The following is a 24,144-nucleotide window of genomic DNA, read 5'->3' as shown; positions in this document are numbered from 1 at the left end:
GAAATGCAGATCTATGAAGCACGATCTCTCCCAATTCTTGATAGCAGCTTGTTCTTGAGATGGAGGGCTATACTAAGGAATTAGAGTCCAATAATCAACCAAGGAAGTTAAAAATTGGATCTGAAAAACTGAAATGAAAGTGCAAAATTCCTTTGATAGGGTGTGGGGATTCACTTCAGTAGCATATAAGGCGCCTTAAGGTTGGGAAATGGTGAAGCTGAACACCTCTATTTATAGCAAAGCAAGCTGCAAGGCATGGGAAATTCATGTGTGCATGAAGTGAGGGCCTCCATGCATGGGCCTGTACAGGCGCATGGGAGGCCCAAATGCAAATGGTTTGGCATGCTGAAGTCATAACAAGCTGAAATGGACATGCAGATATGATGGAATTGGATTGTGCATGAAGTTTCATCATTGTTTCCGTAATTGCACCTAAACTTTCTCCTCTTCGAAAATGCATTTTATCAAAATGAAACATGGCCTTGTGGGTAATGGTTGGAAAGGTCTTGACATGAGGAACAATTGTCATGTTGAACAAATATCCATTTGGAGTTGAGAAATGAATGAAAACTAATCATAAAGTTCAATGTACAAAACATACTCATGTGAATTTTGCCAAAATGGACCAATTTCAAGCCCTTCTGTTTCAATGATGAAAGCTCTAAATGACAAAACCTTAAACATAAAAGTTGTATATATTTTCAAGACAATTAATTTGGACTTAAATTTTGCATCATTTGGATTTTTGATGAGAAAGTTATGGGCACTTGAAGTTGGACTTTTTCACATTTCAATGGTTTTGGTCCAAAGTGACCTATAATGTTTTGTATTATTACATGTGCTTCTTTTAGGATTATGAAAAATTGTTCAACATAACAAATTAGGTAGACATCTTAAACTTTCCAATTCATTTGATCCCACCTCAAAAGCAGGAAAAATGAATGAGTTATGTCCTTGGGAAGTTGACCTAAAATTAGGATTTCAGTCAAAATGATCTATAATGTTTTGAAATAAATAATGACCTTCAAAGCTTCAAATCAATTTTTTATGAACATGAAAGTTGTTCATATGGTTCTTAAGAACATTGTAGCTCTTGGGGTCATCTTCATTTGACAAACACATCAAAAGTTAGGTCTCAGTGGGTTTCAAAATAGTAAGATGAATTGACTGATCAACTTCTCAAGTCCAAACTTCAAATCTTAATGAATTAATGATTGAGGACACTCACATAAGCTAAAATATTCATGAAATGATGAATGAAAAAACTTCACTTTATTTTATTTGATCATGGGTTGAGGTTGCTTCATGAGCAAGGCACAGTTGATGCACAGTTGAATTAGGGTTTCCTTGGGAAACAATCCTCAAGCCCTTTGGTTTGCTTTGATCAAATTGACAAATAGAGATACTTGGGAGGCATATATGATGATTGAGAGCTTTGTGAACCATTTTCATGCTTGGTTTCACCTTCATCTGGCCATATTAATGCATAGGGGCCTCCTAGGAGCCTTGGATCTTGTGATTGCTCAAGCTACAAAACAAACAAAGTTAGTGACATATTTTTGTGATTTTGGTTAGTAAAAAAATAATAAAAGCAATAATATACAATTCAAGCATGTTGGGTGGTCTCAAACCAACTCACACAAGTTCCCACCCTAGGGTTAAGGAGCCAAGATGCTATGATCCTTGAGGCAAAATGCAAAATACAATGATATGATGCCATGAGGGATCTTAGGGTCAAAATTAGGGTCTTACACATACAATTAAGTGGGATTTTTAGATTACAGCCCACTCAAGTGGTTCTATAAATAGAACCTTTGTGTAGAAGCATTAGTGCAGTTGAAATTTTGTCTCTCTCTCTCTCTCTCTCTCTCTCTCTCTCTCTCTCTCTCACTCACTCAAAGCCTTCATTCGTAGCAGCTAGCGCTGAGATTGAAGGAATCCGTTTGTGTGGACTGAGTAGAGGCGTCGTCACCATTCAGCATTCGTGATCACTCCTTAGATCTATATCAAAGGTTTCAATCGCCACAAGCGGTAACGATTCTATCACTGATCATGCCTATTCGTAAGGATCACTAAAGGAGAAACTTTTTAATTTCCGTTGCGTTTTGGATCGCTATTCTCCTTCAATGTGTCCCGAGCATCCAAAGTCCAGGTACCATGATTGGTGTTTTAACTCTGCAACACAGGTTATATGCAACATATACTATTTTATCTTTTGGTACCCAAAATCTTTTAGGTCCTTTATGATTAGTTCTCACCAAGTTTCTGGAAACTTTGGGTTTTCTGGCATTATTAAATCTTTGTCTCTGTGCATGTGTGTAATGATATGAAAAAGGAGATTTAGAATTATCCTATGCAGAAGGTATTTGCTCATCTTCCTCAGAGTCATATCCAATTCCTCTTTTCTTATTGTGACTAACACCGTAAATCATAGAAGCCATTTTGCTTCTTTCAAGTCCATTTTTCAGAAATTTCTGAAATGCCTTTTCATATTTATATATGATGGTGTCAGAAGTTGGTGGAGCATTGGAAAGAATTTCTTCAAGTTTTAAACATTTTTTGGTTGAAAATTCATTCTTTTTCTAGGACAAAAATGTTGCCTTTAAGTTCAGAAACTTCTATCTCAAGCTTATCACATTCTTCACCAATTTCTTCATGGACCCTTTTTAGGATCTTGAATTTTTGTCGAAGCTTCTGATAGGAGCTTAGAGATTCTGATAAACAGGCTTTTAGATCAGAGCGAGAGAGATATGAAAATACCTCTTCAGAGTCAGATTCTCTTTCTGATGAACTTCCAGATGAGGCAGCCATGAATACAACATTTTCCTCTTCTATTTCGGAGTATGATTCTGAGGCGTCAGATTCAGAGTCATCCCAGGTAGCCATGATCCCCTTCTTAGTTTTGAAGGAGTTTTTCTTGAATCCTTATTTTCTAGAACTATCTTTCTTGAGCTTTGGACATTCGTTTCTGTAGTGTCCTGGTTCTTTACATTCATAGCAAGTTACCTCTTTGTTTGGTCTACTTCTGGAGGTTGATTCTGAACGCTCCCCCTTCTGTCTGGGCCTTCTGAAGTTGTTATTCCTTTTTCTCCATAGTTGTTGGAATCTTTTGGATAAAAGAGATAACTCTTCTTCATCATCAGACTCGTCCTTTTCAGAATCATCGTCGTCTTCTTCTTCAACTTGAAAGACCTTGTTCCTTTCTGGCTTTCGTGTTTCTGATCTGGACTTCAGAGCCACTGATTTGCTTTTCTTTTGAGGTTTGTCTTCCTCTAGCTCTATCGCATGACTCCTGAGGGAGCTGATGAGTTCTTCCAGGCTTATGTTGTTCAGATCTTTTGATAACTTCAAGGAAGTGACCACAGGTCTCCATTTCTTTGGCAGACTTCTGATAATCTTTTTGACATGATTTGCAGTTGTGTATCCTTTGCCCAAAACCTTGAGTCCTGCAATTAAAGTTCAAAATCTAGAAAACATTACCTCTACAACTTCATCATCCTCAATTCTGAAGGCTTCATATTTTTGGATTCAGGCCAGAGCCTTAGTCTCTTTGATTTGATTATTGCCTTCGTGAGTCATCTCTAGGGAATCAAATATTTCTTTAGTTGTTTCCCTATTGGTGATCTTTTCATATTCATTGTAGGATATAGCATTCAATAGAATCCTTCTGGCTTTATGATGATTTTTGAAGTCACGCTTCTGATCATCACTCATTTTGTTTCTAGTAATGACAACCCAAGAGCAGATACATGTGGTTCATAACCATTTGTAACAGTGTCCCATAGGTCAGCATCATAGCCTAGGAAGAAGCTTTCGATTCTGTCCTTTCAATAATCAAACTTCTCTCCATCGAAAACTGGAGGTTTAGCGTTGTAGCTGTCTCTTTCATTGGAGTTGGCCATTATGTTTTTCTCACACTGGATCTCTCTACACTGTTAAGTGTTTGATTTGAAAATCAATAACAGAGCCGAAGCTCTGATACCAATTGAAGGTAGAGAAAAACAAGAAAGGGGGTTTGAATTGGTTTTACAGACAATAAAAACTTTTGGAGTTTTCTACACACAAACACACACAAATCAAAGATAAATAACACATAAGCTATCCTGGTTCGCTTGAAATTCAAAGCTACTCCAGTCCATCCTAGGTGATTTCGCCTTCAATAAGGACTTAATCCAATAATCTAGAAATATTACAACAACCTTCTAAGAGTACAATGATCTCTTAGCCATCTCAAGTCTACAAACTTCACAAGTCACTTGAGGAACTTTATAATAATTATTTTAGAAATACAATAAGGTGTTTAGTGCTTCTAGATAAGCAAAGTGAACACAGTAAGAACAACAGAAAATCACACTAAGAAAAACAACTCGTGTGATAACGTAAAACAAGAATTTGATGAATGATTGAATTTTGATGTTCAAAATTCTTGTAGGGTAGCTTTGTGTCTTGGTATGATGATAGTTAGACCTTTTTATAGTGCTTGGAGATGATACCATTGAATGTAGCATTGATGCTGATATTTTGCCAATAATGGGACTTAATGACATTAATTTTGTTGTCCTTTCTATAGAAGTTTATGAGAGCATTCAATGTTTATCCATATTGAGATTCATACCATATTTGAAATACTTCACTATTAAGTTCTTGATTCTATTCTGTTGAGCGTGATTCAGAGTGTACGGAATCCAGATTCTTTTCTTAGATCTTGTATTCTTCAGATAGTTGATTGTAGTGTCTTCTTCAGAAGTTCTTGACTTATCTCTGATTTGACATCCTTCTGATGTAAGGATCAACAAAGTTTTCATATGTGAGATCCTTCAGATGCAGAGTTCCAAAGTCTTCAGATGACAGATGTTATGGACATCGTTGTGTTCAGAGTCAGAGCGAATACCTTTAACTCTAAGTCAGTTGTTCCGGACTTTTGTGACGTCAGATGTTGTTTCATCAGATTCATTTTTTCGTTAGGGTCCTGCACACTTAGAGAAAATTATTAGGGTACCAAAATGTTTCATCCTTTGTTATCATCAAAAGTTAGAGAGAAATTGCAGAACCAAAATCTTGTTCCAACATAATAAACATGGAGACAAATGAACATCACAATATTCTCAGACAACTTTGTGCATACACACTTGTAACAAGAATTAGATGAAGAAGGTTTTTAGATAATCATGCATGATGATGCAAGAAGGTTTTAGATGAAGTGAGAGATGAAGTCATGAGAAATTTAAAATAGTATAATATAAATTGCAATGAGCACCTTAGTTATGTTCACTTATCTCAAATTATCACTTGGATTTCTATGTTAAACCTTCTTGATCGACTTCATCGTTGATGTGTATGACACTTCTCGTCCTTTTATTCATTGATAATCGTTGTCTTCATCAAAACTGAACTAGATATAAGATATATTCCTCACAATCTCCTCATTTTTTATGATGACCAACTCTTTGAATTCTCATTTTGATAATTATTGAAAAGTCTCCCCTTAAGTTATGTGTCTCCCCATTAATTGGTGAATCTTACAATGACAAAGTCAAGCTTTTAATGTCATTGCGTCGGTGCTTGTTTTAATCCATAAAAGGATTTAACAAGGTTTCACACCATTTGTTCATTACTAGGAAGTACATAACCTTCCAATTGCTCCATATAAATCTACTCACCGAGATCTCTATTTAGGAATATTATTTTGACATCTATTTGATAAATTATAAGGTCATCCAAAAAAGCTAATGCAAACAATACTCTAATTTTCGTCGTGCTTGCTACTAACACATATGTGTCGAAATGATGAACACCTTCATTTTGTCTAAAATCCTTGGTCATTCTTCATTCTAAACACTCACTTGCATCCAATAGACCTTGATCCTTTAGGTAGATCGACAAGTTTTCAAGTATGATTTGACATTGTTAAATCCATTTCGTCTTGGATTGCATCCTTCCAAAAAACAGATTCTTTTGAAGCTATTACTTCCTTAATTTCACAAATACACAAACAACTATGGTGAACTTTGAATCAAACCAATTTAAAGGACCTTTCTCCAATAATCACCAACATTATGATGATTATGACATGCACTTAGAAAGCACACCACTTTCTATTTACAAATAATTGTCACCACACACTTCGTGATCAAGTTACAACAAGAGGATACTTTTGAATAAAATATATTTTTGGATAATTTCCAAGAATAAATAACTCTTCTCCCCATTCGATATACAATTCAACAAATAATATACATAAACCTTAAGTGCCCAGAATATATAATGAAACTTTTTGAATGATTTTAAATTTATTCACAAAGTTTTAATATTTTTGAAAAAGAATGAACACTTAGAAAATTATTTGAATTGATGTGAAAAATTAATAACAAAAGAGGTAATTTGAAAACTAATGTATTTTATCTTAAAAACATTCTAAGAAACCTCTATGAATTAATTCAAAAGCTTGAGACATTTCTATGAAGGTTTGCAAAAGTTTAGAATGACAATGGTTCATAAAAAGACATAATTTTGAATTTTGTTCAGGACTTGTCAAGTCGTTTAAATTGACAATTGACTTAACAAGTGCATGGTGAATTTTGAATTTCAAATCATTTTTCAAATTTTGAAACAACAACAGGTTTTGTTAAATCACTTAACCATATCTGAATTAAAAAAAGCAACAGACCTGATTTAAAAAGTGCTTACAACGTTTTTTAAAATAAGCTTTTTATGCAAGATAGTTTGAGAATTTTATAGATGAATATGAGTATAATTTTTGAAACTTTTAATTGTATGAAATATATAACATATATGTATATGCATTTCATATTAAATTGGATTTCTACATAATATAAGAATATAAGAGTATTTTTAAAGTTTTTCAAAATCCTTTTGTCTCGAAGAGTAACATTCGTAATCCATATGTTTGAGTAATTCATGTATTATACAGTAGAACAAAAGTAATGTAAATTACGAGAATCACAATTATCAATCAAATAAAACAATAAACAATATATATATATATATATATATATATATATATATATATATATATATATATATATATATATATATATATATATATATATATATATATATATATATATATATATATATATATATATATATATATATATATATATATATTAAAGTTGGAATAATATATATTTACTGCATATATAATATATCATAAATCGTAAATGAATAGAGAAAGAAGTAATTCATTAATTATATATGTTACTGTTTAAAATACTATTATTGGAATATATGTGAAAGTTTATTTTCAATTATATATATAAATTGTTGTTACAATGCGTTAGAAAATAATTCAAACATGCTGCAATAATGTTGAATCAAATTAGTGCACATGTTTTTTTACACAATTATTCTCACATAGAATGGAGTGATGGTATTGTTGTATGTAATATGTATTGCACATTATCTAGTTTTTCTATTTAAAATGAAAATGATATGAATACCACAAAGTATGTTAAATAATTACTTACTATAAAATATAATTAATTGATATACTGTGAATAATCAAAAAAATTATGACTATTTCTTATTAATTATTATGCATCTCAATTAATCAATAATTATCAAAAAAATAATGATATCGATAATCATTTACTTTGATGTCAACGGTAAGTAAAATTTAATTTTGGATCTTGATTTTATGATTTTCACATTGTTCTAATTTCTATGAGAAACCATAAAAACGTATCCGGATCGATAATGACGATTTCTTCTTGTACTCTTTCTTCTGGTGTTCTTGATTTGTTACTTTGATACTTGAAACGAATGTCTCGGTTGCCATTATTTGCAAAACTTATAAATTGTTAGAAAATTAACTTAATCAAATGGATATAGCTAGAATCATGAACAAAGTCGCTTTTCTTATAAGTATTTCAAGCACTCTCAAATGTCTTAGAGTTGTGACGAATGAATATCCAGGATAATTGAGCATATACTTGAGTTTCTACAAGACCGATGAAAACTCAAATGTAGGGAAGAGTATCTGAAATTTTAGTGAAGAGGATGTTTGTTTTTGTTGTGTTTTTTTTTAATTCGGAATAAAGTATTTGTAGGTCATATAAGTGTTGTTGCAGAAGGTTGCGACCATTGGTGAAACAACTTCCTTTTACCAAGAGTTACAAGTTTTTGCCAAAAGTTACGTACTTTTACCAAACGTTATATTGTTTCGCATACTGCAACATTCTTCAAGAGTTGCATACTTTCATTATGTAATACTTCACGAAGTGTTGACTATTTTCAAATTCAAACCTACTGCAACACTTTACAAGTGTTGTCTATTTTTGAATTCAAACCTACTCCAACACTTCACAAGTGTTGCGTATTTCTGAATTCAAAATTATTCATCACTTGCATATTTTTTTGTCATTTTGGAACACACTTAAGATTATTAACTCTTAATGATTTACAACAATAGCCAGATCCATTAGCGTATTGCATACAACTTTTGTACACAAACGTCGACATGCATGACACTTGCATATAGGTCATGCCACTACTATGTACAAAAGTTGTATGCATGTGCCATAGGTAGGAGGGGTGTTCAAATCCAAAACAATTTAAATAAAAACCGCAAACCGATATAGAAAAACCAAAAATCGCAAAAATAGAATATTTTGAATGTGCTTGAATGTCATTTTATAAAAATCATTTGATTTGGATCGGATTTCAGATTGATTTTTTAAAACTGATCCAAACCAAACCAAACCCCATGTATATATTTTTATACTTATTTATTTTTTTATTAATATAATATATTGTGTTATTTTATTATTAGATGATACTTATTTTCATAAATACTATTTATTAGTTCAAATTAATTAATTTAATTTTATTATTTTATTTGTTTCAACCATAAGCGATCATTGCTATTTTGTATATTAATTTTTAATATAGTATATATTATATATTATATCAAATTTATCATTTATTAGTATTTTTATAATATTAATAAAAAAATATAATTTGTAATTTGGATATCCAAAAACCCATCCAAATCAAAATTCATGGAATTTTATCGGATCAACTCAAATTTTTAAAACCAATCTTCTAAAATAGAACCGACACGTGAGTAAACTTATCTTTGAATCAAATGATTATTTGCCTCAAAATCCACCCAAACCACAACGCAAACATCCCTAATAGGCATTGACTACTGTGTACAAAAGTTGTATGCATACGTCAATTGGTCTGACTACACCTTTTGTCAGTGAATTTTATTTCATTTGAAAGATAGTTGATTTGATATTTTTTAAAAATATGATTATTTTAATATTTATTTTAAAAAACATGATTATTTTAAAAAAAAAATCAAAATTTTGTAGTTAATTTAATTGAATTAGAATGACTTCAAGTACAAAACTACATTATAAAGTGATGGTTGTTTAACTTATAAACACGCATTTAGCTAATATATTATTTGATGGCAAACTCTGCACTATCTCCCTCAATATGTTCGAGATTAGACATTTAGATTGAAGAAATAAATAATAAGTGATCTGATAACAAAACTTTGATAAAAAGTAATACATCATATCTTAAATCAAACTCTCTATACTATATTAAGAATCATATTCGGCTCTAATTCAATTTAATAAAATCTATTTATAATGTGAGACATTCTCACTTATAAATCATATTATATATTGTAATACTTTTAACAAACCTGTTCACGCTCATATCCGATGAAAAGTGGTGAATTAGCCTCTATACCATGTTAAAAAATATTATTGAAATTAATTTAATAATTTAAAATCAGCTTTGAATGATTGAGTTAAATTCAACTATATATTTATTTCGTGAATTTTTTTTTTAATTCAATTAACAATTTTAAATTAATTCAAATACATAAATTAATTATGTTTTAAAACATAGTTAATTAAATCATAAGTGATCATAAGAGATTAAAAAAGAAGTGGACATCAAACCTTTGAATTATTTGGTATGTTTTGTTCAAACACCTTAAATTCTGGAGGGGCCAGACAGTGCCTCAGCCTCTTATTCTTGATCACTTTTTGAAGAATAATATCCTCATTGCAATTACTCCAAAAACAAGAAAAGTTCAACCCAACAAAAAAGTAAAGCAGAAAATGAGCAACTTTGCTGTTTCTCCTTCATCTTCATCAACGATGCTGTCTCCCAAAAAATACGATGTTTTTCTTAGCTTTCGAGGCGAAGATACTCGTAACAACATCACAAGCCATCTTTATGAAGCACTGAACCAAAAGAAAGTTGAAACCTATATAGACTACAAGCTAGAAAAAGGAGAGGGAATTGGACCATCACTCATCACAGCCATTGAAGAGTCACATGTTTCTGTTGTCATCTTCTCAGAAAACTATGCTTCCTCCAAGTGGTGTTTGGATGAAATTGTGAAGATCATGGAATGCAAGAAGGACCGAGGACAGATTGTGATACCTGTGTTCTACAAAACAGATCCATCGCATGTGAGAAACCAGAGAGGAACATATGAGAAATGGTTTAAGAAACATGAGTTAGATCATAGGTTGTTCAATTGGAGAAGTGCTCTCACAGAAGCAGCTAATTTGTCTGGTTGGGATTTTCAAACATATAGGTATTTATATAATTCATTCATTTTTATCTATTTATATTCATTCAATTTTCATATATATCAAATGTTTTTAATCTTTTATAGATTCATATATCAAATTTATGAACTACTCCTATATTATGTTTTATTTGAACAAGATCACTAATTAACTATTAATTAATTAATACTACGCAGATATTTATTTATTTTAAAATAAAATCTGTCTAACTTACAAACCAAATAAAGTCTTTTATTTTACTTAGAGTTGGAAGAATGGAGAACCTATGGATTTGGATCCTTTCTGTCAATTATTCACTTAACTTCCTGCACACTTTCAATTTATGAAATTAAAAGAATAAAATGGAAAGTATAATTGACTATTTTTCATTTTTTTTAATTAATCACACTTGAAAATTATTGTATGTTATATTTTTAAAAAGAATTATTTTATTATATATATTTTTTTCTATAAATTATTTTAAGAATTTGTTCAAAAGTAATAAAACAATTTTTAGTTCGATTGTTATAAATTTAATTTATTAAAGTAATTTTGATATTTAATAATTTAGATATAATTTTTTAAAAGATTTAACATAATAATATCACATATAAATTTTCAAAAAAATATTTCTTTACAATTACCTTTATGAAAAAATTAGTTAACTTTTTTTGATAAATAAATTTATTGATTTAGAGTAATGAATACTCTTGCTATAAATTCAATAAATCAAGTAAAACCCCTCAAACAAATCCAAAAAATGGGTTGGTCGGATTATTGGATGAACATGGTTTTTAAAAATGAAAAATCATTTAACATAATTGGATTATGGGTAAACTCACATTGAATCCACAAAGTTTATGGGTTATTGAGCGACTATTTTTTGTAATCTAATGAGTGATAACTTTGATGTCTTTAATCTTAACTCTTTCCATCACTAGGATAATACCGACTCGAATTTCGTTGATCACATGGTCCATAAGTATTATTTGCTTCTAACTGGCGTCGAAAATAAAATAATTTCAAAATCCGACACCCGGTCGTCCGATATCTACTTTCCGGACCACAATTCCAACTACTTCTAGTAGAAAGGGTCCATTCCGACAGACTCTTTCCATCATTGGGATAACATCTACTCGAATTTCGCCAATCACACGGTCCACAAGTTGTATTTACTTTTAACTAACGCGGAAAATAAAAAAAATTCAAAATCCGACACCGAAGGTCTGATATCTACTTATCATACCACAATTCTCATTACTACCAATAAAATGGTAATTTTCGACGGACTCTTTACATCAATGGGATAACATCGACTCAAATTTCAATGATCACAAGGTCCATAAGTTGTATTCTCTTCTAATTGGCATGCAAAATCATAAATTTCTTAAATTTGACATCCGGAGGTCCGATATCTACTTCTCATACCACAATTCCCATTACTTCCGGTAGAAAGCGTACTTTTTGATTGACTCTTTCCATCACTAAGATAACACCGACTCAAATTTCGACGATCACACGGTCCACAAGTTGTATTTGCTTATAACTAGCATGGAAAATAAAAAAAATTCAAAATCCGACTCCCAAAGGTCCTATATCTATTTCGCATACCACAATTCTCATTACTTCTAGTAGAAAGGGTCCTTTGTGATGGACTCTTTCCATCACTGAGATAAAAATGACTCGAATTTTGACGATCTCATACGATCCATAAGTTGTATTTGCTTTTAACTGGCATGTAAAATCAGAAATTTCAAAAATCCATCACCCGGATGTCGGATATCTACTTCCCAAGCCACAATTTCATTACTTCTAATAGAAGTGGTCATTTCCGACTGACTTTTACCATTACGGGGATAACACCCTTTCGACGATTACACGGTCCACAAGTTGTATTTACTTCTAACTGACATGGAAAATCAAAATTTTCCAAAATTTGACACCCGGAGGTCTGATATCTACTTCTTAGACCACATTTCTCATTATTTCCATTAGAAAGGGTGCTTTCCGACTGACTCTTTCCATCAATGGGATAACATCGATTCAAATTTCGACGATCACATGGTCCAAAAGTTTTATTTTCTTTTAACTGGTGTGCAAAAATTAAAAAAAAATATAAAAATCCCACACTCGAAGGTCTGACATCTACTTTTCATACCACAATTCACATTACTTCCAATAGAAAGAGTCTTTTTCGACAATCTCTTTCCATCATTGGAATAACACCGACTCAGAGTTCGACGATCACATGGTCCACGAGTTCTATTTGCTTCTAGCTGGCGTGAAAAATCAAAAATTTTAAAAATCCGATATCCGGATACCCGGAGGTTCGATATCTACTTCCTAGACCACAATTCTCATTACTTCCGATACAAATAGTCATTTTCCCACGGATTTTTTCCATCCTGAGATAACACCGACTCGAATTTCGACGACCACAAATCTCTTATTTTCACTTTAAGTGGTAATTCCATTTCAGCAAATGATGTTTTCTTTATGTCATATTTAGAGCAAAATAGTCATATGATATTTGTGATGTTAAAGAAATATACACTTGGTTCCATATTAAATGTCACATATATCATTGCATACGTAGAAATAAACAATATATGAAATGTTTATAAATCTATTTTTTGTTTACCATATGATTTGGATCTATTTTGTGTCACATCAAATATCCAATACATTGGAAATTTCAAAAACCATGGTAGTTTATAAAAGATTTCAAAATTTCAGGATGTATAAGAAAAAAAATTCACATTTTTTTTTGAAAATTCTGGTATTTTTTCATATATATTTTTTAAATTCTAGTATTTTTTGATATATTTTTTTCAGAAATCATTGATTTTTTATCAAAATTTTTGAAAAATTTCAGTATTTTTTCAAATTTTTTGATAAAGGCAATAAAAAATCCCAAAAATAATTAATAAAGAGATAAAGATAATAACATACACACGATGTCGTATTTAATTGAAGAGAGACAAGTTAAATATTCCCCCTATAACAACTTTTCTTTAACTTCTCTTGTCTTTATTATTTATACTTTTGGTGCATGAGCACCGATAGTGCTTATATAGAGAGATATTAGCTGTTATGCATTATTGGTGTAAAAATTTTAAACGGTCAATGTATCGCAGTCATCCGTTTGTATTGCTTTTTAAGTGATTAAAATAAAAGTCAAGAATTTTAAATAAATCAATGGTTATAATTAACTTACAGTGTAAAATATCTTTACACTGTCAGTGTATATCAATTAAATATATATATATATATATATCAATTAAATATATATATATATATATATATATATATATATATATATATATATATATATATATATATATATATATATATATATATATATATATATATATATATATATATATATATATATATATATATATATATATATATATATATATATATATATATATATATATATATATATATATATATATATATATATATATATATATATATATATATATATATATATCATTAAAAGGTAAAATTTATTTTTTGAAACATTATAATAATATAAACTATATTTTATGAATCTTCTTAAACTATTCAAAATTCTTCAAACCCTTTTTCTAATATTTGAGTTCTCTAAATTCACACATTTTGTACTATTAATTAAAATAAACTTCTCCAAATCATTTGTTTTGTCGAATTTTTTAATTATTATTAAAGTGCTAGTTACCTTTCACGCGTCCAAACAAAGTCTAATGTGGAATAGAAAGAGTATATGACATTTTTATAACTTAATAGCACTTTATTCCTTTTTATGTATTTATTTAGGATAACGTTAACTTGTGTCCTACGGGTATAACATAAGAACTAAAAAAAATAATTTTGTGTTGAAAATTGTGTATTGATTTTAATAAAGGTATAAAATTAATTTTATAATTAATTTTTTCAATATAAACTTTATATAAATGGGTGTCTTATCTTGTGTCACTAGGGCACAAGTTAACGTTACCCATTTATTTATTTATTTATTTATTGAATGGCTATTCATTTGGCTTCTCTCTTTTGTTTTTACCATTTTTATGCTAGGTCTGAATCTCAATTCATAAAAGACATTGTTAAAGATATTTTGCAACGACTGAATTTGGTACACCCAATTGAATTAAAGGGAGTAGTTGGAATAGAGGAAAACTATGAACGAGTTAAATCATTATTGGAAATGGACACAAAAGAAGTTCAAGTGATTGGTATATGGGGCATGGGAGGCATTGGAAAAACCACTCTAGCAATTGCTTTACATGCCAAACTCTCTTCTCAATTTGAAGGTCATTGTTTCTTAGCAAATGTTAGAGAACAAACAGAAAAAAATAGTATCGATTTCATGCGCAACAAACTTTTTTCAGAGCTCTTAGAGGAAGAAAATCTCCATGTCAATGTACCTAAAGTTGAATATCATTATGTTACCAATAGGCTTCGACGTAAAAAGGTTCTTATTGTGTTGGATGATGTAGCTAACTCTGAGCAATTAGATGATTTACTCAGTGCCTATGATTGTTTAGGACTTGGAAGTAGAGTGATTGTAACAACTAGAGATAAACATATTATTAGCATTGTTGATAAAATTTATGAGGTGAAGGAATTGAACAAACACAACTCTCTTGAGCTTTTTTGTTTGAATGCATTCAAAGCAAAGCACCCTAAAAGTGGATATGAAGAGCTCTCAAAAAATGTTGTCGCCAATTGCAAAGGTAATCCTTTGGCTTTAAAAGTTTTAGGTGCACGGTTTCGTTCGAGAAGTAAGGAAGCATGGGAAAGTGAATCGGAAAAGCTTAAGAAGATTCCGGACATGAAAATTCAAAATGTGTTGAAATCGAGTTATGATGACTTGGATGACGATCAAAGGAATATATTCCTAGACATAGCATGCTTCGTCAAAGAAGAATCTAAAGATCGTGTAATAAGTTTGTTTAAAGCTTATAATTTTTTCCCAGATATTGGGATAGATGACCTTGTAGAAAAGTCTCTTGTAACCATTTCAAATAAGGGTACAATACAAATGCATGATTTAATACAAGAAATGGGTTGGAATATTGTTCATCAAGAATCCCCCAAAGATCCTGGAAGTAGAAGTAGATTGTGGAATCCAAACGAAGTGTATGATGTACTGAAATATAATAAGGTTAGTAAAATACTATTTTTTGTAGCTCTATGATATAGTTGTATGCACCAAAGTCGTCTATAAGAGTGTGCATAGAAGCCTATAACACAGAGTCTCACGTTTTGTCAGGATTAATATGTTGAATTTTGTCGTAGTCCAAATGTGACTAACGTTTTTTACTAATATTGATGAATTTTTATTTGTCAGGGAACTAAAGTTGTAGAAGGCATAACTTTGGATGTGTCTAAAATTGAGGATCTACATTTGAGCTCTGATTCCTTTACAAAAATGTATGAAATGAGATATCTTAAGTTCTATTATGGGAAGTGGAATGAGACAAGTAATATATATCTTCCCAACGGTCTGGATTCATTGTCTGACAAATTGAGGTACCTTGAATGGCATAGATACTGTCTGAAGTCTTTGCCATCGAAATTTAGTGCAAGTTTGCTTGTAGAGCTTTGCATGCCTTTCAGCAAACTTCAAAAGCTTTGGGATGGAGTTCAGGTAATTAAAGTATGGTATATATTATATACATGAATGTGTTTGGATACTATTTATGTTCATATTCAGTTATTAATTCTTCATTTATCTTTTTTTTTTAGGATCTTGCGAATTTGAAGGAAATTGACCTTCGATTCTGCAAAGAGTTGGTTGAGGTTCCAGACTTGTCTAAGGCTAGGAATTTGGAATGGTTATCACTTTCTCAGTGTAGAAATTTGCGGGAAATCCATCCCTCCATTTTGTCACTCGACAATCTTAAAGATCTCGAATTAGAAGGTTGTACAAAGATTGAAAGCCTAATTCAAATGGACAACAACCATTTAGAATCTCTCCAAAACATCCAACTTAGCAATTGCTCATCATTGAAAGAGTTTTCAATCACTTCAAACAATCTCGAAAATTTGTTGTTAGATGGTACTATTGCTATTCTTATTAGAAATCATTGACGATAATTGTTACTATAAGACTTACTGTACAAGAAATTTGACTTGTTGTGACAGACATAATATTCCCTTAGCTAATTAGTGTAACTAATATTTTACAGGTACTTCTATCCAAGAACTGTCATCGTCGATTTGGTGCTGCGAGAAACTGAAGATGGTTGATCTACACAACTGTGATAATCTTGTGGGTTTTGGGGAAAATATTAAAAACTATATGGGAATTGGATCTCTTAATACTATAGTCCTTTCAGGGTGCAAAGGACTGAATGCATCAAATCTCGGTTTCAACCTAAAATCATGGCAAGCAACTTTAACATCACTGAATTTGGAAAATTGTTGCAACTTAGAGACACTCCCTGATAGCATTGGTTTATTATCATCGCTACAATGCTTAAAACTAAGCGGAAGCAATGTTGAGTGTCTGTCACCAAACATCAAAAGCCTTAACAACCTTAAAGAGCTAAGGTTAGACAACTGCAAGAAACTAGTGTCTGTCCCGGAGCTTCCTTCGTCGCTGCGATTATTTAGTGCTATCAACTGCATTTCTCTAATCACAGACCTTACTACATTGGACATAGCCTTTGAGCATCGACCTAAACCTCAACCGTATCCTCAGTCAGTGTTGTTTCCTGGATCTCATGTTCCTAAGAGATTTAGCTATCAACATCATCACAATGGTTCAGCTTCTGAAGTAACTATTAAGTATCTTCCAGAATCTGGTTTATATGGTTTAGTTTTTTGTCTTGTTCTTTCAGTGTCAAATGATAAGTATGGAATGGTTCAATTTTCTGTTAACCAAAATTCCAAAAAGATAGGTGGAAAAGCTACCTCATTGCGTAATCTGCATTTGGTTATGGATCATGTGTTTCTTTGGTATTTTGACGTTAAGACTGGTGCTAAACACATTTCTTTGCATAGCCAAATAGAAGAAAGTGGAGCATGGGATAACCCTTATGATATATCATTTCAATTTTCACTTGAAAATGAGGAGGGAGAATGGTCAACAAAGAGGATAAAAGGGTGTGGGATCTTCCCACTTTATCACTTACAAGAAGAATCCAACAACCATAAAGAATCTTGGGAGACTAACAATTTGCACCTCGAGCCTAAACCCGAACTAGAGCTAGATTCTTGCGATCTAATTTCCGAGCTAGAAAGTTTGTTATGTGATAGTTATATGTTTTCTCCCATGTGCACTGACTCAACAACTCTTTCAATACTTCTTGAAAATTTAGAGACCCTTTTGGAGACACCACTTGAAATTCTCTCTTCAGATAATGAAGTGAAGCAAAAGTTCTATCAAATTTTGGAGCAACTTGGCCAGTTTGAAAACCAAATTCCTGTTAAGCTTCATCATGTTATTTGCAAGCTAAGAACTTTCATTGAAGGGGTTGATGTAAGATTTGTGAGTGCTCAGAAAACTATCCAAGATTATAATCTTCTGCTTCAATCAAGGACTGATATATCAAAGCAATTGGTAAGCGTCAAAGCCCGAGAATACGAAAATAAATCTGAAATCTCTCGTGGTAAAATAGAATTTGAAAGAATCAATTCTGAGATTGTTGAATTAGAACAAAAATTAAGTGGTCTTGTTGTGATTAGAGACAAGTTGAAGAGAGAATTGGAGCATTGTGATGTGATAGATAAAAACCTTAAGACAGAAGTTGCACAGTGCAAGAATGTCTTAATAAATTTGAAAAAGTCTGAGGTTTCTTACAAAGAGGCCTTAACTAATAAGAAGAAAGTTGAAGATGAATGGACTGATTTGAAAAAGAATTATGCTACCAATAAGATTTGATATCTCAATTCATGCATATCTTAATATTTGGTTATTTCGTCACACTTTTTGTGGAGACACAATGAACATTTGGTCATTTGTGTGTTGGATTGTAATAATTGATGCTATTCATCAACTTGATTAGTTAGTATACACTTCATTATCAAATTTTGTTGACATTTTAGTTAGTTTTATTTCTAACAATTTCACTGATATCTTTTTGACAAGATTTTTTATCATGTGATTTTGTTTTCACAATATAAGTGTTTTTCTACCCTTATATTACAACCAAATATCACAAAATACTTCAAATAAGAAAGTCTAAAAATTACTCTCTTTTTCTATTTAAATTTATCTCTTTAAAAAAACTAAAAATACTTGAAAAATGAAAAAAAAAATACCGTTAAAGAATGACATAGGAATTAAGAAATCTACATGCGCATGTGAAACCCTCCACACATCTTCCTCCATCGTAAACCATCCACCTTGCGTCCCTCCTAGATGAGATGAGACAAAAATGAATGATCTCAACTTCAATTTCTCACCCGTCTCACAATCCTTGTGGAACACCTCGCTGGCGAGGTATAATATCTCTTATTCTCTTAAATTATGTTTTATTCTTTGTCAGTTGAGACAAATTGAATTTTTATATGCTCTATTCCTTATCAATTGAGACAAATAGAATAGTTAATGAACTCAGATGAGACTAATTAGTACTCAACTTGATTGACATTTACTAATTGGTAAAAAAAGACATTTTGTTAACATTGATAAATATAAAATATTCATTAGATATTTTCCATCCCTTTTGATTCCCTCTTATTCTATCTCACCTTGCCATTTTGTTGGTAAGAAAAGAGAAAACGGAGAGAGAGGAAGGAAAAGAGGAGAAAATATGAAAGCTTAGAAGAAAAAGAAAGAAGTTTGCATCAACAAGGATTTCAACTAAATTTCATCATCATCTTCTTGATTTAAGGTGGGTTGCTAGATTGTCATAGCCTTGGGGGAGAAATTCATGAAAATGAGAATTATGATTTTTGTGTGAATCTGCATGCATGAAATAGATGTTGATTCTTGAGATTGTTGTGTGATGCATGTATTTATTGATAAACTTTGATGTTTGATGTTGCATATGTGTGATATATTACATGATATGATGTGTGGTCATCCTCTCTTCCCTGCTTCGTTTTCCTGGTATGGTTGTTCTACATTTCTCGCTAAGCGAGAGAATGGCTCGATGAGCCAGCAATCATGCTTTCCCATAAGTGGTGTTCAGTTAACCTCTCTAGGCGAGGGTACTGCTCGCTAAGAGAGCATATTAGTTATAATACAAAAGTTGTTATGCAATTATCTCTATGCGAGGACAAGTCTCGCTAAGCTAGACATGCGATTTTGAAGGAAATTGACATTATGTTTCCTCTTGCTTGAGCCTCGTCGGGAGCTCCCTAGGACACCTCGCTTAAGATCACTGAGCGAGGAAGAGGAAATATGTAGGTTTGAGCATTCTGCTTCTCCCGCTTGGAGCTCACTAAGGGAGGGTTCTGAAATGTTGTTTCCCTATTTCCACCATGAAATGGAATTCGTACCTCTCATTGATGTGAAACTGGATGCGTTAGAAAGTTATTTTAATGCTCTATTAGATGGTGAAGTAAAAAATGATTTTATACCAATTATTGATTGGTTAGTTATGATAAACTATCATGTACGCAAATGACTTGTTTCTCTATCTCCACCATAAGACGGGTTTCGTGACTCCGATTGTGGTGAGGTGGATGCATTGGAAACGAGTACAATGCCCTAACTTTTGATAAAGAGAAACCATACTTGTATTACAATTATAGGTTGGATATTTAGTGAGGAATATTTTTTCTAAAAGTCCTAATTGATGATGAACTATTATGTATGTTTCATGGATAATGTTATGATATGCATGCATTGAATGAATAATGAATAAATCATGTGATCATTATGAAATATAGTATGACACGTTGTGATGAATGAATGTATAATAATTGATTAAATACTATGAAGATGAGTGAGGATAAACATAGGATTGTGTCTAGGTGAATGAATTAGTAAAGATAACTTAGGTTGTAGTAATTAACTTAAGATGCGATACTCGAAAGTAAGTGGTACCTCGGTGCGTACCTGTGGACAAGTAGTCACGTGAGATGAGTCGTCTCCTCTATGGACTGTTGAAGGCATGGATTGTGAACGATGTCATAATTACGATACAATGAGCTCATATGGAAACATGTTATGATATATTGTGATTGTGATATAATCATACGGTAATTATGATGTAATCCCATGATGAATGTGATATATCACATGGAGATTGATGAGAATAAATTAAGTTGTGAAAAATAAGAATAACCCATCTTCATGCTTGTCCCGTATCCAAGGCTTATATAAAGTAGTGATTGAGATAGACAAATTACTATGACTTTGTAAGCATATTCCACATAGTGGAGGTCGGGATTCTTGACAATATCTAGTGGCTAGTGAGCTTCAGGAAGTGGATGTCTAGTATCCATTGACCATATCTAGTAGGAAGGAATTTAGTGCTTCCATGCAGTGTAGGTATGATATCCATTGACCATATATGATGGGGAGTGTAACCAATGCATTGGAAGTCTGGTATCCATTAACCATATATGATGGATAATGTGATCTATAAAGTGGATGCCTTGATTCCATCGACAATATCTGATGGTAAGAGTAATCCATGTAGTGGATGTCTAGTATCTATTGACCATATCTCGTAGACAACATGTTCCATGAAGTGGAGGTATGGTATTTCCATCGACCTATCTGACAGATTAGTTAGTAGATATTTGTGACCGATTTTGGGCTAATCACCCATGTGTTACATGATAATACGAGAATAATGATTTATTGAGTTATGAGAGATCACGGCGTGTGTTTCCATACGAAGCGTAAATTCCCCTAGATACTTAAGTCCTTATTCTATTGCGGAAGTGTACACAAGTAGGACAAAGTTGAATAACTAAGTTAAGAAATCGGTAAGAATACCCTTTAGAGCCAAGTAGATCCATAAGATATGGGAACTCACTAAGATTATTATCTCATCCCACTATTATCATTTTTTTAAGGTAACTCAAGACATGATAAAGGTAAAGGCAATATCGTCCAAAGAAGAATCGAAGACTTTAGTGTTTCAAGATAGTTTTCACAGTTCATATCGTATTATTTTGCTAGGAACTTTTATATATCATGTTCCATATGATGTATTTTGTTTTCTCTTGGACATGCATATAAATGATGTCGTTATAAACTTATGTTGTATCAGTACATATTAACATTTGTATGATGTTATTCTAGATTTATATTATATGCGGTGTTACACGAGACATAATGGAAAGAATGAAGTTTACTAAGATTTTAAAGCATGCTTTAGAGCTTTCTACTTTGCCTTCAAATAAATGTTGGTGACAATTTACTCATCAACTACTTTGTTTGATGATTTTCCTGACTTGAATCACTTTTCAACAAAGTTGATGAAGTTTAAGTAGGGGTGGAAAATAGGCATGCTCATTCCGTTTAGACTCGTCCCGCAAAAGTATGCAAAAAGAATCGGTGCGAAATGAGCATAGTTGAGGGTGCATGCACCTTTTAAGGCTAAAAACGAAAATATTTAAGTTAATTCCCACGTCTGCAAAAGCCCAAAAAAAAAATGGGGTGGCCACATTAGAGGATGCATCACTAAAACCTTGACCCTCCCTGCAAAAAAAGTGTGGGAAAAATAGGCATCCCCGGTGGGCCATATCCATTTTGCCACCCCTAAGTCTAAGCAAACAACATTTTAACCTTGAATTTGGTAAATATTTGGTGAACACACCCATCATGTTGTCTTTTGAAATCACCTTTTCAACCACAATATATTTTAATTCAATCATGTCTCGATTGAAGTGAAAACTAAAATCATTGAGCTTCCTGTATTAAGAAAATAAAAATTTTGATAAATCATTCTTAAAATCATAAAAACTATTGAATGGTCTTTAAAACTCAACATATCCTTGTGGAGATGATAAAAATGTACTTACTTTTGTTCTACAACATTGGTCTGTATTATCTAAAATTAGTGAAGGAATTTGTTGTTAATCTGCCTAGTGGTTTCAATGATGTTGGAAGTAGTGATTAAAGTAAGTTTTATAAGAGAGAGGCCACTCTTTTGCTTTTTCTATTGCGATAACCAATGAGTATCTTTGGCGAGGAAGAAGGATCACAATTGACCGTCTTCCTCTTTTGAAGACCATTACTAGAGAGATTATAGGGAATGTACGTGAAGATTGGACTTCTAAAGGCTTGTTGGTTGCATCAAATCTAAGTGTGAAATGTGTCATTCTCTACAAGATTGGATTTTCTAAATGGGCTCCCTCTTCACATGGTTCGAGTATCACTCCCAATCTTGTCGGTCTTGTATATTAGATAGGGGCTGGGATTACATTTGATTTTTGCAAATATGTTTTTGAACAATTTTTTAAACATGTTGAGTCATATGCAGTAAAACTTCCCATTGGATTCTCTTCCTTAATTTGTGGAATATTGAGTTCCCAAAAGAATGATATTATTACAAATGAGGTTGAAGTTGGTGTTTCTTCTACTGTGCTAAATTTTAATTACAAATTGTTTATGGGGAAACATGTCCCTAACATTACTCTTCCCAATATTTTTGCTATTGATAAACTTCAGTGTTGATGAAGATATGTTTGATGTGGCTCCTCTAGTATGGTCTTGTGAGAAGTCATATTTTCAAGGCACTGATTCATGAAGCCAAGGTTTTGCACGAAATTATTGTCACATCCATTACTACGAAAAGTGTTTGGGAAGGACTTATCAAAATGCTGAACCCTCAAACTATTGAAGCTTCCTCGTCTCATCCTGTTGTTGAAAAAAAGTTTTGTATATGGATCAGACATAATATTTGTCTAGTTCTATAGAGGAATATAGTGATGACTTGGATGAAGTCGCCTCAGATAATGATTATAATGCTCATTCTTTGTGATTTTCCTTGTTGTTTTATTGTTTGGTTGCATTTGTCTCTCTTTATTGTTTTTTTACTTTGGGTTCTCTTGACCTTGACTCTTTTTAGGAAAATAGGGGGAGAAATTGGCACTCTTATGATTATGCACTCATGGTTTTGGTTTATGTAGATTCACAAATATTATTGTTTTTGTTTATCTGCTATGTTTTGCGTGCTCTAATTTTGATGATATGCTTAAATCTTTGTAATATTATTTTGCCTAAAAATAGCCAATGGGGAGTTTTTGTAATACAATTGATTGACATATTTTTGTAGGCAACTTGTTTAGCAAGATGTCTTGACTTGTTATGAGGCATCATGTCTCTAGTTGTCACTTGTGCATGTTGCTCATACTATTATGTGATCGCTTCAACATTTATAAGAATATTTGTTTTAGATTAAGTTCAACAAAAAGTTTTCAAACATTTTGTTTAGAAGAAGTTTTATATATTTAAATTAGTTTGAAATATATTTTATTACATGAACGGAGATTTCAAAGGATTTGATTTAATTAGATAATTTTAATTTATTTAAAAAAAATGGTTTGCTGAATATTGTTTCATTAGATTTCTGAAGTGCTATCGATTGGACTTTTTGTATGGTTCGTATCTCCTATATAAGGAGATGATTCTCTTTGTTTGAAGATTCAAGCTTTTGAAGAAAGGTTGTGTGGGTTCCATAAT

General features: G+C 31.8%; 1 protein-coding gene across 1 annotated transcript; it reads left to right on the top strand.

The window, feature by feature from the left end:
* The first annotated feature begins 9,965 nt into the window (after positions 1-9,965).
* Positions 9,966-18,593, top strand: LOC127083514 (disease resistance protein RML1A). The gene is made up of 5 exons (XM_051023820.1): positions 9,966-10,588; positions 14,622-15,711; positions 15,898-16,197; positions 16,296-16,608; positions 16,739-18,593. Exons 1-5 carry the CDS (start codon positions 10,104-10,106, stop codon positions 18,433-18,435), a joined length of 3,885 nt encoding a protein of 1,294 aa, XP_050879777.1. The 5' UTR covers positions 9,966-10,103; the 3' UTR covers positions 18,436-18,593.
* The last annotated feature ends 5,551 nt before the right edge of the window (positions 18,594-24,144 follow it).

This window comes from Lathyrus oleraceus, chromosome 5 (assembly GCF_024323335.1).
Source record: "Lathyrus oleraceus cultivar Zhongwan6 chromosome 5, CAAS_Psat_ZW6_1.0, whole genome shotgun sequence".
Classification (NCBI taxonomy): Eukaryota; Viridiplantae; Streptophyta; class Magnoliopsida; order Fabales; family Fabaceae; genus Lathyrus; species Lathyrus oleraceus.
The sequence above is the reverse complement of the archived record's forward strand: the minus strand, read 5'-3'. Positions and strand labels throughout refer to the sequence as shown.